The following is a 13234-nucleotide window of genomic DNA, read 5'->3' on the forward strand; positions in this document are numbered from 1 at the left end:
ATTAATACAGGGTATTTATCATGGCTGTCTGACTGCCTTTTAGTGTACAAGTAGATGCGTAGTCATTCAGAGAGTAAAGGAATGAGATTAAAAATGCCAAATTCAGGCTTAGAAAGAATTGGGGGGCCGGGATTGTGTTGTTCTTCTTGGTTTGTGGGGTTTTTTTTTTTGGTGGAAGCATCTCTGATTGCCCTCTGGATATGCATGTGACACGCAGCAGGAAACTGAAACTGTTAATGGAGTATCATTTGTAATGGATTCTTGTAAAAGCAAATCTGAATTGAAAACATTAATGGTATTAAATTGGTTTATAATGGATGGTTGCATGTTTCAGAACTCTGGAACGGTATTTTCACGGACCTTCCTGGTTTGTATGAGGCAGAAGGGTAGCATCCCGATTCAGTGAGCTGAGACAGGTTTCCTGTGTTCATTCCCAGAATGAGTGGGCAGTGGCCTAGGAGAATACGCAAAGCCAGTGCCGAGCGTCGTGGGAAAATAGGCGGTTTCAGGAGCTTCTACAGGGAAAACTGAAGCATGAAAACCAGGAAACCTTTTTGGAAGATGGTATGCAAAAATGGAAAAGGTTGATTTGGAGCCAGTTGTACAACAAAAAGTAAATCTTAAAAGGAAGTTTGAGCAACACTTGAACTGTGGCTAATTCTGCAGCACGGTATGGGCAGTATTTCTGCTTTGCTTGTAAGGGTCATCCAGACTTGGAGCAGCAAGAATTTGAATAATCAAAACACTTTTGGTAGCACTTTGAGTAGCAGAGAAGGTTGGAAATTTAATTTGATTTCCAGGCAGTCGGAAACAATATAAAGTTGTCTAGGTTACTGTGGGCACTTCCAAGATGAGAGCTCTTGTAGCCAAGAGGAAAGGTAAATTCTGTAGTAGACTGCCAGGCAGCGCAGTCACAGCAAGTGCTTGATATGGGAGAGGAGAAAACTTTGGGGCTTAGGGGTTTGGGTATTTTCCCCACCTCTGGGGGGAAAAAAACAATGTAGGAAAAAAGGGATACCTTGTGATGCTCCCTTCTCTGTTTTATTGTTGTGTAAAACTTTGTTGTTGCTGTAAAGCTCCCTGTTGTCCCTGTGTTGCATTTTGCATGGAGGCTGAAGGACAGCCTGTGTTCTTTTGTTGTAGAGCTTTAGTACAGGCGTCCCCATGTGCCTGTACCTCTGCCCTCGCAGTCGGGGTTGTCCTGGGAGGGGTTGCAGGTGCTGAAAGGTCTGTCTTGCTAAAGACCTTGTAATAAAGCTGCACGCAGACGGCTTCGCGTGTTCCAGAGCAGCGTGCGCTTCTCCTCAGCAGGAGTTAGTTTTTTGTCGAACAGGCTGCTGTTGTTTTCGGGTGGCTTTTAAAATTTGTGTTCGCATTCACGGAAGTGCTGGTGTGCATTTAAAACTTTTTTGCTCTCCCTGGTTGCTATTTTGATTCTAAATGAGGACTGGTGACTTTTACTTTTACTTTTACTAAGCTACTATCTCCCTTCAACACTTTCTAAAAGCCTGTCCCACTGCTGATGGGCTGTGAGCAGTGGGAGGACAAGACTGAGTTTTGTCTTTTGTACGTAAGTCCAGGAAGTTTCTTGCATATAACTGATTTTCTATGTTTTCTTTGAGTTAATGGCTTCTACATAGGAAATGGCAATTGGTACGCTGGAATATTAGAATGCACCATTGCAGTTGAAGTGAACTCAGGTCAATAACTGTAGGAAATACAATAAACGCAGTGGCTACAGATGTTGGTCATCTACTTGTGGTGGGCCTTTGTTTGGATGACCTACCTTGCAACCAGAGGGAAAATGAAGCATGGGGTAAGCTTGCAGGTTTTAAACTTGAATTGAAAAGTAAAAAAACTTGTGTCTTTTAAACAAACAATATGCATCCCACTTTGAAGATACTAGTGTGCAGAGATTTATGACTAGTGATTACAGATGGTGGTTTGACATCGTATAGTCCTGAAGAGATTAAAAATGGGAGTGGTTTAATACTCCTTCTAATGTCACAAATACCCCCCTCCCACCAGGATCCCTCTGTCACTGTGATTCTTGCTGGGGAGGTGTAGGAATTTTACCCTCTGGGTCAGTGCAGCAGCCTGAAAGGGAGATGTGATCGATGTGCCCTATTTCTTGGGAATGATCTCCTGCTTCCGTCAATTCTCTTGGGGCAAAGTTTAGGCTTGCCTTTTAAGTCAGATTTCCTTTATCAATCCCCACATTTTTCCTAATCATTTTTGAGACATCTCTGTTAGCTCATGGTGAGACGCTAGTTAGAAATGTAACACAGACATGCCAGGGAACACACGAGGCTAAAAGAGTGTTAACTTTATTGATGAACATGCGATTTGTGTTTATACAGGTGCGAGTAAACAAAGAGAACAATAGCCATGCAATTGCCCGTATTCCAGAAATGGCTCTAACTTGGCTGATAAGGCACTCCCCTTCTATCCTCCCAACTAGCAACTACTCGCTGCAGGACAGCATCAAAACACCCTCATCCTTTCAAGAGGAAGGTGTTTTAACACTGCCTGACTTTGGCTAGTCCTCCTTTGCCTTTTTCGCAGGAGGTTCCAGTCGAGGAGATTTGTCACGACCCGTGTCCACCTTCTCGTTGGAACCTTCAGCTGGTTTTACTGTATTGTCCGTCTTAGCAGGAAGAGCCACTTCTACTTTCCGCTTGGCCTTGTCAGTCTTTGCTTTTGGCTTATCCTTCTCTTCTTCCTCCTTTTCAGACCCCAGTCTGAAAGCACTAGACTCTGTTTCCATAGGCTCATTTCTCACAGGGGTGGCATCGTCTCTGCTTGGGAGCCTGAAGACAGACTCCGCTGTAACACCTTCTGCTGCAGCTGCCTCTCTTGGTTTTCTCGCACCTTCCAACAACTCAGCATTTGGAAATCCTTCATTCCGGTGCTTTTTATCTTTATTGCCTTTCTTGTCTCCCAGTGGTTTTTCCACCTCTTTCTTTTTTGATGTTTCAGGATCTTTGATGCCACGGCTCTCCCTTCCACATGGTTTTTCAGGGCAATTTCCAGCTGTATGATGGTTTCTGTGCCTCTGCCCAGCAGGATAATCCTGCCTACGTCCCTGAGCACATGGCAAATTCTCTCGTCTGGTGCCAGGTGGACCAAACCTACCTGGAGAAAAGTCCTCTCTGTTTTGTGGAGGTGGAGGTTGACAGCCAACAGCATAGCCCTTGTAAAACTTCTCACTCCGGTGCCTAGAGTTCCCTCGCCGTTCTCTGTATCTTTCCTTTTCAAATGGATCCCTCCAGTCACGGGATCTGCCCTCGTAAGCTTTCCTATCATATGGTGGAACCTCTCTGGACCTGTTAAAACACTCCCTTTCTCCTTCCCCTTGAGGTAGAGTCCGTTTAGTTGGAGACTGGCCCCTAAACACCGGAGACCTTGACCGTGAATGGTATCTTCTGTGCGGGGGTGACCTTAGCCTTGAATGGTGAGAGCCGCGTGACCTTGACCTGGAGCGATAGTTACGACTCTTCCCTTTGCCTCTTCTTGGATACGGCGGCGATCGCGGGGAGGAACGAGACTGGGAACGACTGAATGATCGAGAGTAGGAGTGAGTGGGGGAAGAACTGGATCTTGACTTGGTGTAGGTATACGAACTTCTACAGTAAGATGAAGCACTGCAGGGAGACTTGGACCTGAACAAAAACCACACAGAAAAAGAAAGAAAAAAGGGTCACACTCCCCAACTTTTTTCCTCTCAAATTTGGTTTGCTTTGTTTGGTTTGGTTTGGTTTTTTTTTATCCTCTCTCCATGTGTTTATGTAATGATGCTACTGCAAATTGAAGAACTTGTTAGCATGTAAAGTTTCTGCTTCCAAGTTTCTAGCCTGGCTTTCCACTTGATCCTATAATTATATTTAATTTTCATATGTCATTACGGTTTCCCCAGAAAGTGTTGGTTTTTGGCAGTCCCCTTGTCAGTCCTGTGCTGATGTTTTATTTTAAATAATCTTAGTGCAAGCACAGATCCCTTTGTTAAAGGCAATTCAAAGTAAGCCATTTCAAAATTAATTACCGCTAGTGTTCCCCACAACTACCTGTGCGTACTTATTCATTGCAAATCAGCTGTTGCAGGAGTTATGTGTTACGGCCTCCTTTAACCAGTAGTAGTAGTACAGTTACCGGTAGTAATGCATTGAATTTCTGTGGGACACTTACAGTTCGCAGCCTGATCCGCCACCTGCTGAGCGAATTGTAGTGGCTCTCACTGGATGACCTGTTGCAGTGGGGAGGGAAAAAGAAAAAAATCCCATTCAGTTTATCTGAAGATAAGACTTTTAAAGGAATTCTAAAGTTAGCGTTACTTACCCGTTGTGGGTATTGATTGTCCTTGGGGGCCCAGACGACTCGGCAGTGCTGCTTGTCTTAGTAGCGGAACCTGACGGCCCTTGGCAAAAAACGGTTGGAAAGAGTTGGAAACGAAGCTCTGCTAAAAGACAAGGATCAGTGCCTATGCTGAAATCAAACTAACCTTCTCCTCCAACAACCCGCCGATTGGCTGAGAGGAAGGTTTAGAAAGGTTAGCGGCCGTCACCAGCGCGGCGGGAGGCCCGACAGTCAGGAGTGGTGGTGGAGGTGGTGGCGGTGGCGGCTGCTGCGGCTGCTGCTGCCGAGGGTAGCCAGTTCCATTTTCGAAGTTGTTCACAGCCTAGAGGCAGAAAAACACGGACAAAAAGGGGATAGGAAACTTCAGGAGGCACACAAACAAAAGGCTCCACAGAGGAACATCACTCGCCTATTCCTGTAAATGCTATCAATCCTAAAATAAATCAGCAGGCAGGGATAGGAACACATCGCATTAAGCGCCGGCATTAATGACTGGTAACTCAGGGTGTCTGTATTTAAAGCACTTCAGTGTCAACACCGAATTTGAAAGGGAGGCAATCATGTTAAAACTGTGACCTGAATTTGCCAGACTGTCTCTAAGGAGTTGTAAGCTTCTGTAACAAGGGATCATGCACTGGAGGAGTAAATAAATGTAGCCTTGTCCAATTTAGCCCTGCTTCAGGAGCCGTCGATTCATGTTTTCTTCCCTTTCAGCTTTTCAGGAATAGACTTCTCTTACAAGCAGTTCACGGAAAAGCCATCACGTTACCTGGCGTAGGATCTTGTTGGCAGCTAAAGCATCAGGAGAAACATCGCTCTGATGACACGTTGGGCAGGTATGATCCTCAGAATCCAGTAACGCTGTTCTAATACCTGTGTGCAATTAGAGGCATCAAAATAGATTTTAGCCAAACTAAGGACGTTTTTGGGGTTCTCATCAGTTAGAAAACCATGTATATGATTAATGGGTGAAGATGATCTTGAATTGGGAACATGAAGCTCAAGTTCAGTAGCCTAATAATTTTCTAGTATGCAGCCAATAACGGTACAGCCCTGATGTTTCACTCCTGTAACATCTGGAGGTGTGGAGTAGGCGGTGTCTTGATGTCTTGGCTCACCTTTTTTCCACTCTCTAGTACAGTGAGAAGTCACCAACCTCAGGGCTAGTGAATAAAAGAGACCTCAAAAACCCGTTAGCGGGTTTGAGTTCTGAAGGTTTCAGCCAACTCTCCCGTGGAGGAGAATGTGCATTAAATGCCCAAGTACCCGATTGCTGCAGACCACAGGAAGTCACCAGCGTTGGCTCTGTAATTTTGTAGGAGGGAAAGGGCTGTGGACAAACGAAATGCATTCGCTATCTAATAGTGTCATCACCGGCGCAGTTACGCCCTCTTCTCATACTCGTCCTTCCACGTGCGAAGGGGATTTAACGAGATACATAAAAAGGAGGAAAAAGCTTTCGGCCTTTCTTTTGCCCTTTATAGGAGAAGAGTCCTTTCCTATTCAGGCTGGGCTTAAGTACTACATAGAACCGGTGACACAGTAATTTCCTGATCTCCTGTTTCTGCTTTCAGAGGATCAGAGGTGATGTTTTGAATTAACAGCCATGGGGTCACACTTACATTCGTCACAATAACTGTTTCCACAGCAGGGAATAACAGCTGCGTCGGTCATTATATCTTTACAAAGGGGACACAGGAGCTCATCTGGAATAGGCTCATCGGAGGGGGAGGAGGAGGCCGGCTCTTCTGGTAGAAAGGGAGGCTTTTCCTTCTTTCCTCTGGCATAAGCTTCCCTGGAGCGGGGTGGGGAAGGAGAGAGCAAAAAGTTAAAGGTGGGTCAAGGAGAACTTTTCCAAGCTTTGGCTTTTCTCAGGGGAAGAGAACAGGTGGAATTCTTCTCACTCCACATTAGCCTTCTAAAACGTAGGCCGCTAGTTGAAACTCCTTTTCTACAGCCACAAGATGAGAAGAGGGAGGGGGAACAATTTTCCTGCTGCAGACCTCTCCCATTCATTGGGTCAATGGAGAAATCAGCTCAGACTAGGCAAATAATTTTTTGACAGCTAGAAATCGTGTGAAATGAATCCCACCTCTCCGTTGCCAGAGGGTAAAAGTAAATGGCAGGCTGAGGATCAAGTCAGTCTCTGAGTAATTAAGTTTTGGAAATGGAAGAAGTCTATGTTAGAGCTTCTACCAAAGGAGGTCCATGGCAGAACACCAGAAGTGCCACCGAGTGCATTTTAGAGCAGCCGCTCTTGTCAGCACACAGTAGTATTTTCTTAGTTTATAGCAACAGGAGAACTGCAGCCTCTTTCACACAGGGGAGGTGATAAAAGTCAGAGGGGGAGGAAACCTCACTCCCACAGCAACTTGTTAACTTTTGCAAGGAGCCTTTGCAGCATCAGACAGAAGCAAAACGCGCTTTCAAAGAGAACGACTCCACTGCAAACACCTCGGAAACCTTTTGCAGAAATACTGATTCTTAGCACGCCACAAGTTTAAGCAGCTTCCAGGGGCATGAACAGGAGGAGCGTCCTATTTTAGGGCCTTGGGATTAGAAAGTATCACAGGTGTTAAGGTTAAGATGCAATGCCAGTGCTTCCTCCCCCGTAACTAGAGGTGCTGGCCCACTCGGCTGCATTGCCGCCCAGGCATTGACGCACGGTTCCTCTCCTTCGCTCCTGGGTCAGTCCCGTTAGTCCCATACTTACGCATTAATAATTGGTATGGCATATTTTCCCGTGCTGGTCAGCATAGCACCCTTTGTGTTGGGATCTTTCACCTCCACCATGAAACTCCTTGGAATGCCTGTGCTCCTCCTAATTCTGGGAACAGGCTCAAAAGTCTTGTCCTGGTAGGAAAAGAAATGCAGGCATATCTCAAGATCCACACTTAAAACGACATCTCCGTGACTGTTGTTAAATGGCAGGGATGCTCAGCCAGAGGCTTGTGTCATTACACCAGGCAGATATCCAATAGATGGGGCCAGCAGAAACATCCTGGTTTTGTACGAAATACTAAAAACTGTGAAGTGTCTTTAGAAAGGGTTCAAACCCAAAATAAATTTCCAGTCATAGTGAAATACAGAAAAATATGCATGAAAGTTGACAGAGAAAGGTCTCTGGCTATGTTTGTTGTGGTGGCCTGGAAAAAAGAAAATTTTGCCTTGATAATTGCAGGTGTCCCTTGAATTTTGAAGGGCTTTGCAACTTTGCCATGTAACCTCTCTATTTCACCCCAAGAGAAACACGTCTTAATATGCGTGTTCATGTGTCTGTTACCTCACTGCCAAGGTAAAAAACAAAACCGAAGTAACACCAGAAGTCCACCCCCAACCTTACCCCGTTTGTTGGGCAGTTCTTTATATAGTGGCCAGGTTTTCCACAACGAAAGCAAGTATATGATGGCGGAGGTAGACCCAGGCTGTTCTTCATGTAACTAGAAGGTTTTTGGGAGAAAAAGAAAAAGGGGTGCATGTGTCTCTCTTGTTAAAGCAAGCATCTCTAGCATTCCTCCGTAATCGTTGGGGAACAGATCTGGCGTTATCAACACTTACTTGATTGGATCATATGCACGGCAAGACTGTATCATCATCGCTTTTATTTTGTCTTCTTCGGAAGCGCTGGCTTCAGCCAGACTGGCAGTCTGTGTAACAGGCCGTTAGTCGACACACACGTTAGAAACACTTTAGAGCCCCTGCTAACTTCTTCGTGTTAAGTGAGCTAACTACGGTAAGCAAAACCTGCAGGTTTCTCCAGCTGGCCGTGTCCTTTTACCATGCAAATTGTAATACAAGCCTTACGCAGAACTAGATCTTCATATGAAGGAAACCAGCTGATTTCTTGGTTTTTGAAGTACTATTTGTTCAAACGTTTTAATTACACACTAGTGCAGATACCAGCAGGGTCTAAGGGAGGGACTGTACATTCTTTGGACCGTCCAGCACCAAGCCTTCAGATCAGCCACTCCTGTCTTTGCTTTTAGGTGCATTCCTTCGCAAGAGCAACCAACTACTTTCAGCATTTTATTAAATGGTTGTTTCCTATACACAGTTTTTCCTCAACTGTAACATAATGCAGATCGACACCTATGAAATCATTTCCATTAACCGTGACAGAAAACTTCACAGGCACTTGACTGATTTGCTTGAACCCAAGAGATGTACAAGACACATCCAAAACCCACAAAACATTTCTAGGGATAGGCGAAAGTTCAAATATGGCATTTCGTACATAGCAGTAATAAACCAGAGGACTTTTTACAACACATTGACTCCATGCTGAGCCAGTCTGCGCTAAAGAGGGTAGAGTAAGTCACAGTTTTGAGCTGCTCTGAGGTGTTGTTCCTGTATTGTTCTGAAATACTTCAATGTTCTCAAAAGCTTCAATGTGTGCACCTCTTGGACGGCTTCTCACATTTTAGAGTAAAACTTCACCTAAGTTTACAGAACCAAGGACACGTTTAGGGACAGCACTAATGCAGACCAGTTTCTTCTGGTGGCTACCTTCCAAATGAATTATTTTTTCCAATATTTTTGCCACGTGTCCACAATTTCATGTCTGTGGTGAGAGAGGGAAGAAGTGGCTAGTGGGGAGAGGTTTCTCTGTCTTGGGAATGAACTCCAGCCTTTCTTTTCAGAAGAAAGAACGAGCTCCTCTGCCTTAGGCCCTGCCTTCTCTGATCTTTGTAACTTTAAAGCCCAGGCACTGAATTGGCTAGCACTACGCCTTCTCACAAGGCGCAATGACTAGTGCTTTCCCAGCCAAAGTTACACATTCCCGGGCAAAAACCGCCAGCAGCTCCACAGCAAAACGCGGCGTGGCAGGAGTTCCAGAAGGTCACCTCCGCCAGCATGCCACACACAGGCGTGGGTGTGTTCCTAGACACGGTTAGGGACATAATCACAGCGTACACAGTCTGCGTTCAAGGAAATCAGATTGTGTTGCCCACTGTATCTATGCGACAGCTGATGAAATTGTGCAGCGGTCAAAGAATGGATCTGCAGCTCTGAGGACTAGAAATTCAGAAACAGCCCTGCAATTGTCCGTGTTCCAGGCACGCCTCTAATTTGGCTGCTCCACACCCCCTGGAATGTCCGTCCCTTACAGCCAGTGACATGCTTCTGTAAAAATAGCGCTCCTCCCCAAAGCAGAACTAACGGAATGTATGAAAAAGGGCAAACAGCCTCTGAAGTGCTTCTCCTTTGTGTCTTGAAGATGAGCACTAGTGCAACGTGACGTTGGTGCTGGTAAGGTTCTCCCCTTCTATCTCCCCAAAGTGGCAACTGCTCTTTACAGGAGAGGATCAAAGCATACACACATTTTAAGGTTAACATAAATACTTGACATTATTAAGAATTAAAGTAAAGCATTGTTCGCATTACAACAGTTATACAGCTCTGGATCACAGTGCAAGATTTAAAAATATGAAGCAAACACTTTTTTTTTTTTTTTTGAAGTATTTGGTAAGAATATAGATATACCTGAATAAGCTGGGACAGAGAAGCAGATGCAGAGGAGTCATCCATCTGTTCACAAAAAATTAAACACATATTCAAGTTGTACAGTCCAAACATAGCAATAGTTAACCTCTACCGTAGTCTGAAAGTCTGCAAGAAACACAAAGCGCACAAGCAGCTACGCCAACAGACACGTTACTAGCTGTAGACAGACAGATGGAGAGCACGGCACCACGTCCAGTTGTGCAAACCTGGAACCTACATCGCCTATAACCAATCGTACCTTATCTGTACAACACAAAGCCATTCAGGAAATAGCCTCGCATATTCAGGATGAAATACAATGCGTGACTGGGCACAAATACCAATAGTCCCATGAGAACTGTGCAAATGATGGCATTACGCAGTTCTTACTATGCTGAATCAAATCCATTGTCTTTGCAGCATAGGCTATGTTTTACTGGAAGAAATTATATGAAGCTACTGTTTGGAAAATTTCATACAAGGCTACGTTGTTCAGAATTCAGTGCAGTGTGCAGAAAAAGGTGTGACCCTGTGCTTTTACATACTGCTTTTGGTGTTCCGCTCACTGGCTCCGTTCGACTTCTGGAAGGAGAAAGAAAGGAAGGTGATCAGAGCTTAAAATAGAGCACTTGTGCCCCACATCAAGCAGTGAAACAGGTTATAAAACCTGCCCATCAGGACATTGTTCGGATAATCTAGTGAATGTGGCCATCTATTCATACACATAAACTGTTCTCATTCTCAAATTCTCACATTCAGTGCAACTAAAAAAAAACCCCAAATCCCAAAATGACCACAACAATCCTGTAGGCAGGATCACGTTTGAGTAGCTGTAATCTCAACCAATACACCCCAGATCTGGGGCCTCAGAGTACCTGCCATATCCTGCCTCCTCCTGCAAATGCAGGAAATAGCCAAACACTGACAATCGGGCTCCTCTGGGATGGGAACTAATTCTAAGCGTACACTACGGTGCGTATCTGTCTTTACTCTGAAAGCAATACAAGCAAGCCCATAGCATAAGGCATCTCTCCACCTGGAGGAAACAGCATCTACAGCTCGGGTCTCAGAACAATCAAGCCCAAGAACAAACCCAACAGAATCATCTTAGAAGTTACCGTTGTTGGAGCCTGAAGCCCATGTCCCAGCAGGCCTAAAAAGGTCAGTCTGCTTTGGGACAGGTCCATTGAAACCTACCCCAGGACAACAAAAACTAACAGCCGCTTTAACAAGGGAGATGCAGTTGGAACGCCACTGGTAAACTAATATCCATTAAACCAGTGACCTCACTGAACCCCCTAGCAAAGACTACACCGCTTTACGGATACTCACGTAACAGAGGTTCTGCTGGTAGCTTTAACTCCTCCAGCAGGGATCCTTCTGACAATTACCGAGGAGTTCCTCGGAATCAGGGCGTCATCATCCGTGTATTCTGAAAACAACATCAGTACAGAAAAAAGCAGTAGTCAGTTTGTAAGAACGTATATCAGTATGTCATTACACAGCACTTCAGAGAATCCCTTTACAGAGAGAAAAGCAACCTTTTATAGGTAACACCGACTTTTATCGTCTCAACACACTCAACAAATGCAGATCAAATTAAAAGGAGGCACAGGCTTTTTGAAGGGACTTCTGCCTTTGCAGAACATGACTCCATGGGCAGATATTCCACTGATATTTAAAACCCTGTTTTCTTTTCGCTTAGGTTAGCATTGCTTCTGTTACTAGATCTCCATTATGGAAAGTTACAGTCCCGGAACTGTAAAAGGTTAGAGTGCTCAGAAAAATCTGAGCAAGTCGGCCATCTTCACTCAAGCTCCACTTTGTTCTTTCCAAGATCAGGTCAACATTTAGTCAGGGCTCCTGCACGGGCAAGGTTATAAAAGAACAGTACTCTGTGTGCACGTGTAAGGATTCCAGAGACGGGAAGCACAAAAACACCCCCACAAGTGCCCCATCCCCCCCCCACTGGGGCAGGATGGGGCAGCTCACACGCTGGCATCGCAGGGCCACCCGTACTGGCTGCATCCCTTCCCCTTGGGCAGGAAATTCAGCTCCCTGCAAAAATTGTGCTTGGGAAGGGAAATTGTGGGCATGGGAAACCGTTGGGATAGGAAACCATAACAGGTCTGAGAAATCACCGTGGGGATGGGAAACCCTCACCGGGATGAGAAATGAGCATTGAGGACAGGAAACCATCAGCAGGATGGGACGTCATTGAGACGGGCAGTTGCTGTGGCATGAGAAATGAAACCCTGGCAGGGCTGGCTGAGGCAGGTGCTGGTGGAATGATCGCCATGGGGACAGAACCCCAGAACACTCTTTGCCCCAGACAAACCCCACACTGACCCGCCGCCATGGCAGGTACAGCAGCAGGCTCCTGCTCCTCGTGGTGCTCCTGCCCTCCGGGTAACCCCGCAATGGGCTCTGCCCACCAGTAGCTCACCCCACCACCCCTCTTTGCTTCCCCCAACAGAGAGGTTCCCTCTGCAGCTGCCGACGGCATCGGAGGTGTCCGACATGCGCTTCACCACCACGGCCATGCCGCCACCGGTCAGTGCCTGTGTGCTGCCCTCTGCCCCAGGGCTGCCGGTGTCCGGTGAGCCTGCCCGGCTCCACACCGTCACCTACCAGCGGGGCCAGCCCACCGTCTGGCAGGTGGTGCCAGGGCCCCTGGGGGCGCCGGGGCAGGTGGTGCAGGGCCCCTGCGGGTTGTCGCTTTCCACAGTGGTGCAGGTCCCCGCTGGGGTGCAACTCCCTACTGGGGTGCTGCTCCCCCCTGCAGTGCAGCTCCCCGCCGGGGTGCAGCTCCGCACTGGTCCCCGAGGCCCCGCGCCCGCCGCCCCCACGCACCTTCTTTGGTCTGGGCGTTGGAGATCTGCAGGTCGCTCCTGGTCGCCTTCAGCTTCTCGCGGCCCATGATCTGGCGCTTGAGGTCGCGCAGGGTGATGTGGAGGCCGCTGAAGGTGACCGTATCATAGTTCAGCCTGGAGAAGAACTTGTAGTGGACACAGGACATGGTTGGGGCCAGGCGGTGCCTGCTCTGGGATGGCGCCTACTGCAGCACGCGGTGTCATGGTCCTCTTATATGCTCAGCACATTATGAAGAAAGACCTGCATCATGTGGGTGTGGCAGCCCCGCCCTCGTTGCCCTAATGCCGAGTGGCCCTTAGGGGAGGGGGTTCCAGCAGCCTGCTGTCCTGTCACCCCCCAGGTCTGTCGCTGCCCGGTGTCCTGTCACACCCCGAGGTCTGCGCTGTCCCTCCCGCCACCCCCTGGGCCTTCGCCACCCAGCGTCACCTCCCATCAGCCCCGGGGCCCGCGCTGGCTCTCCCAACAGCCCTGGGCCCATCACCGCCCCATGTCCTCTCACCCCCACGCCTCTCACCGCCCGCTC

At 47.1% G+C, this 13234-nt stretch overlaps 1 protein-coding gene across 1 annotated transcript; it reads right to left on the reverse strand.

Annotated features, from left to right (window-relative positions):
* Positions 1-2539: 2539 nt before the first annotated feature.
* Positions 2540-12856, reverse strand: LOC135311276 (E3 ubiquitin-protein ligase RBBP6-like). The gene is made up of 12 exons (XM_064440403.1): positions 12691-12856; positions 11170-11269; positions 10383-10419; positions 9838-9882; positions 7912-8000; positions 7697-7793; positions 7067-7206; positions 5976-6148; positions 5123-5226; positions 4499-4675; positions 4236-4243; positions 2540-3662 (listed from the first exon to the last, which is right to left on the reverse strand). Exons 1-12 carry the CDS (start codon positions 12854-12856, stop codon positions 2540-2542), a joined length of 2259 nt encoding a protein of 752 aa, XP_064296473.1.
* Positions 12857-13234: the final 378 nt, after the last annotated feature.

Source organism: Phalacrocorax carbo, unplaced genomic scaffold (genome assembly GCF_963921805.1).
Source record: "Phalacrocorax carbo unplaced genomic scaffold, bPhaCar2.1 SCAFFOLD_36, whole genome shotgun sequence".
Classification (NCBI taxonomy): Eukaryota; Metazoa; Chordata; class Aves; order Suliformes; family Phalacrocoracidae; genus Phalacrocorax; species Phalacrocorax carbo.

Excerpts from the sequence above, each read along its gene's own strand:
- LOC135311276 (XM_064440403.1), bottom strand. The coding sequence starts at position 12,856 with ATGTCCTGTGTCCACTACAAGTTCTTCTCCAGGCTGAACTATGATACG. Across the intron at positions 11,270-12,690 it reads CAACGCCCAGACCAAAGAAG|AATACACGGATGATGACGCC; the intron begins GTGCGTGGGGGC and ends TGTTGTTTTCAG. Across the intron at positions 8,001-9,837 it reads CTCTGTCCCAGCTTATTCAG|ACTGCCAGTCTGGCTGAAGC; the intron begins GTATATCTATAT and ends CCTGTTACACAG.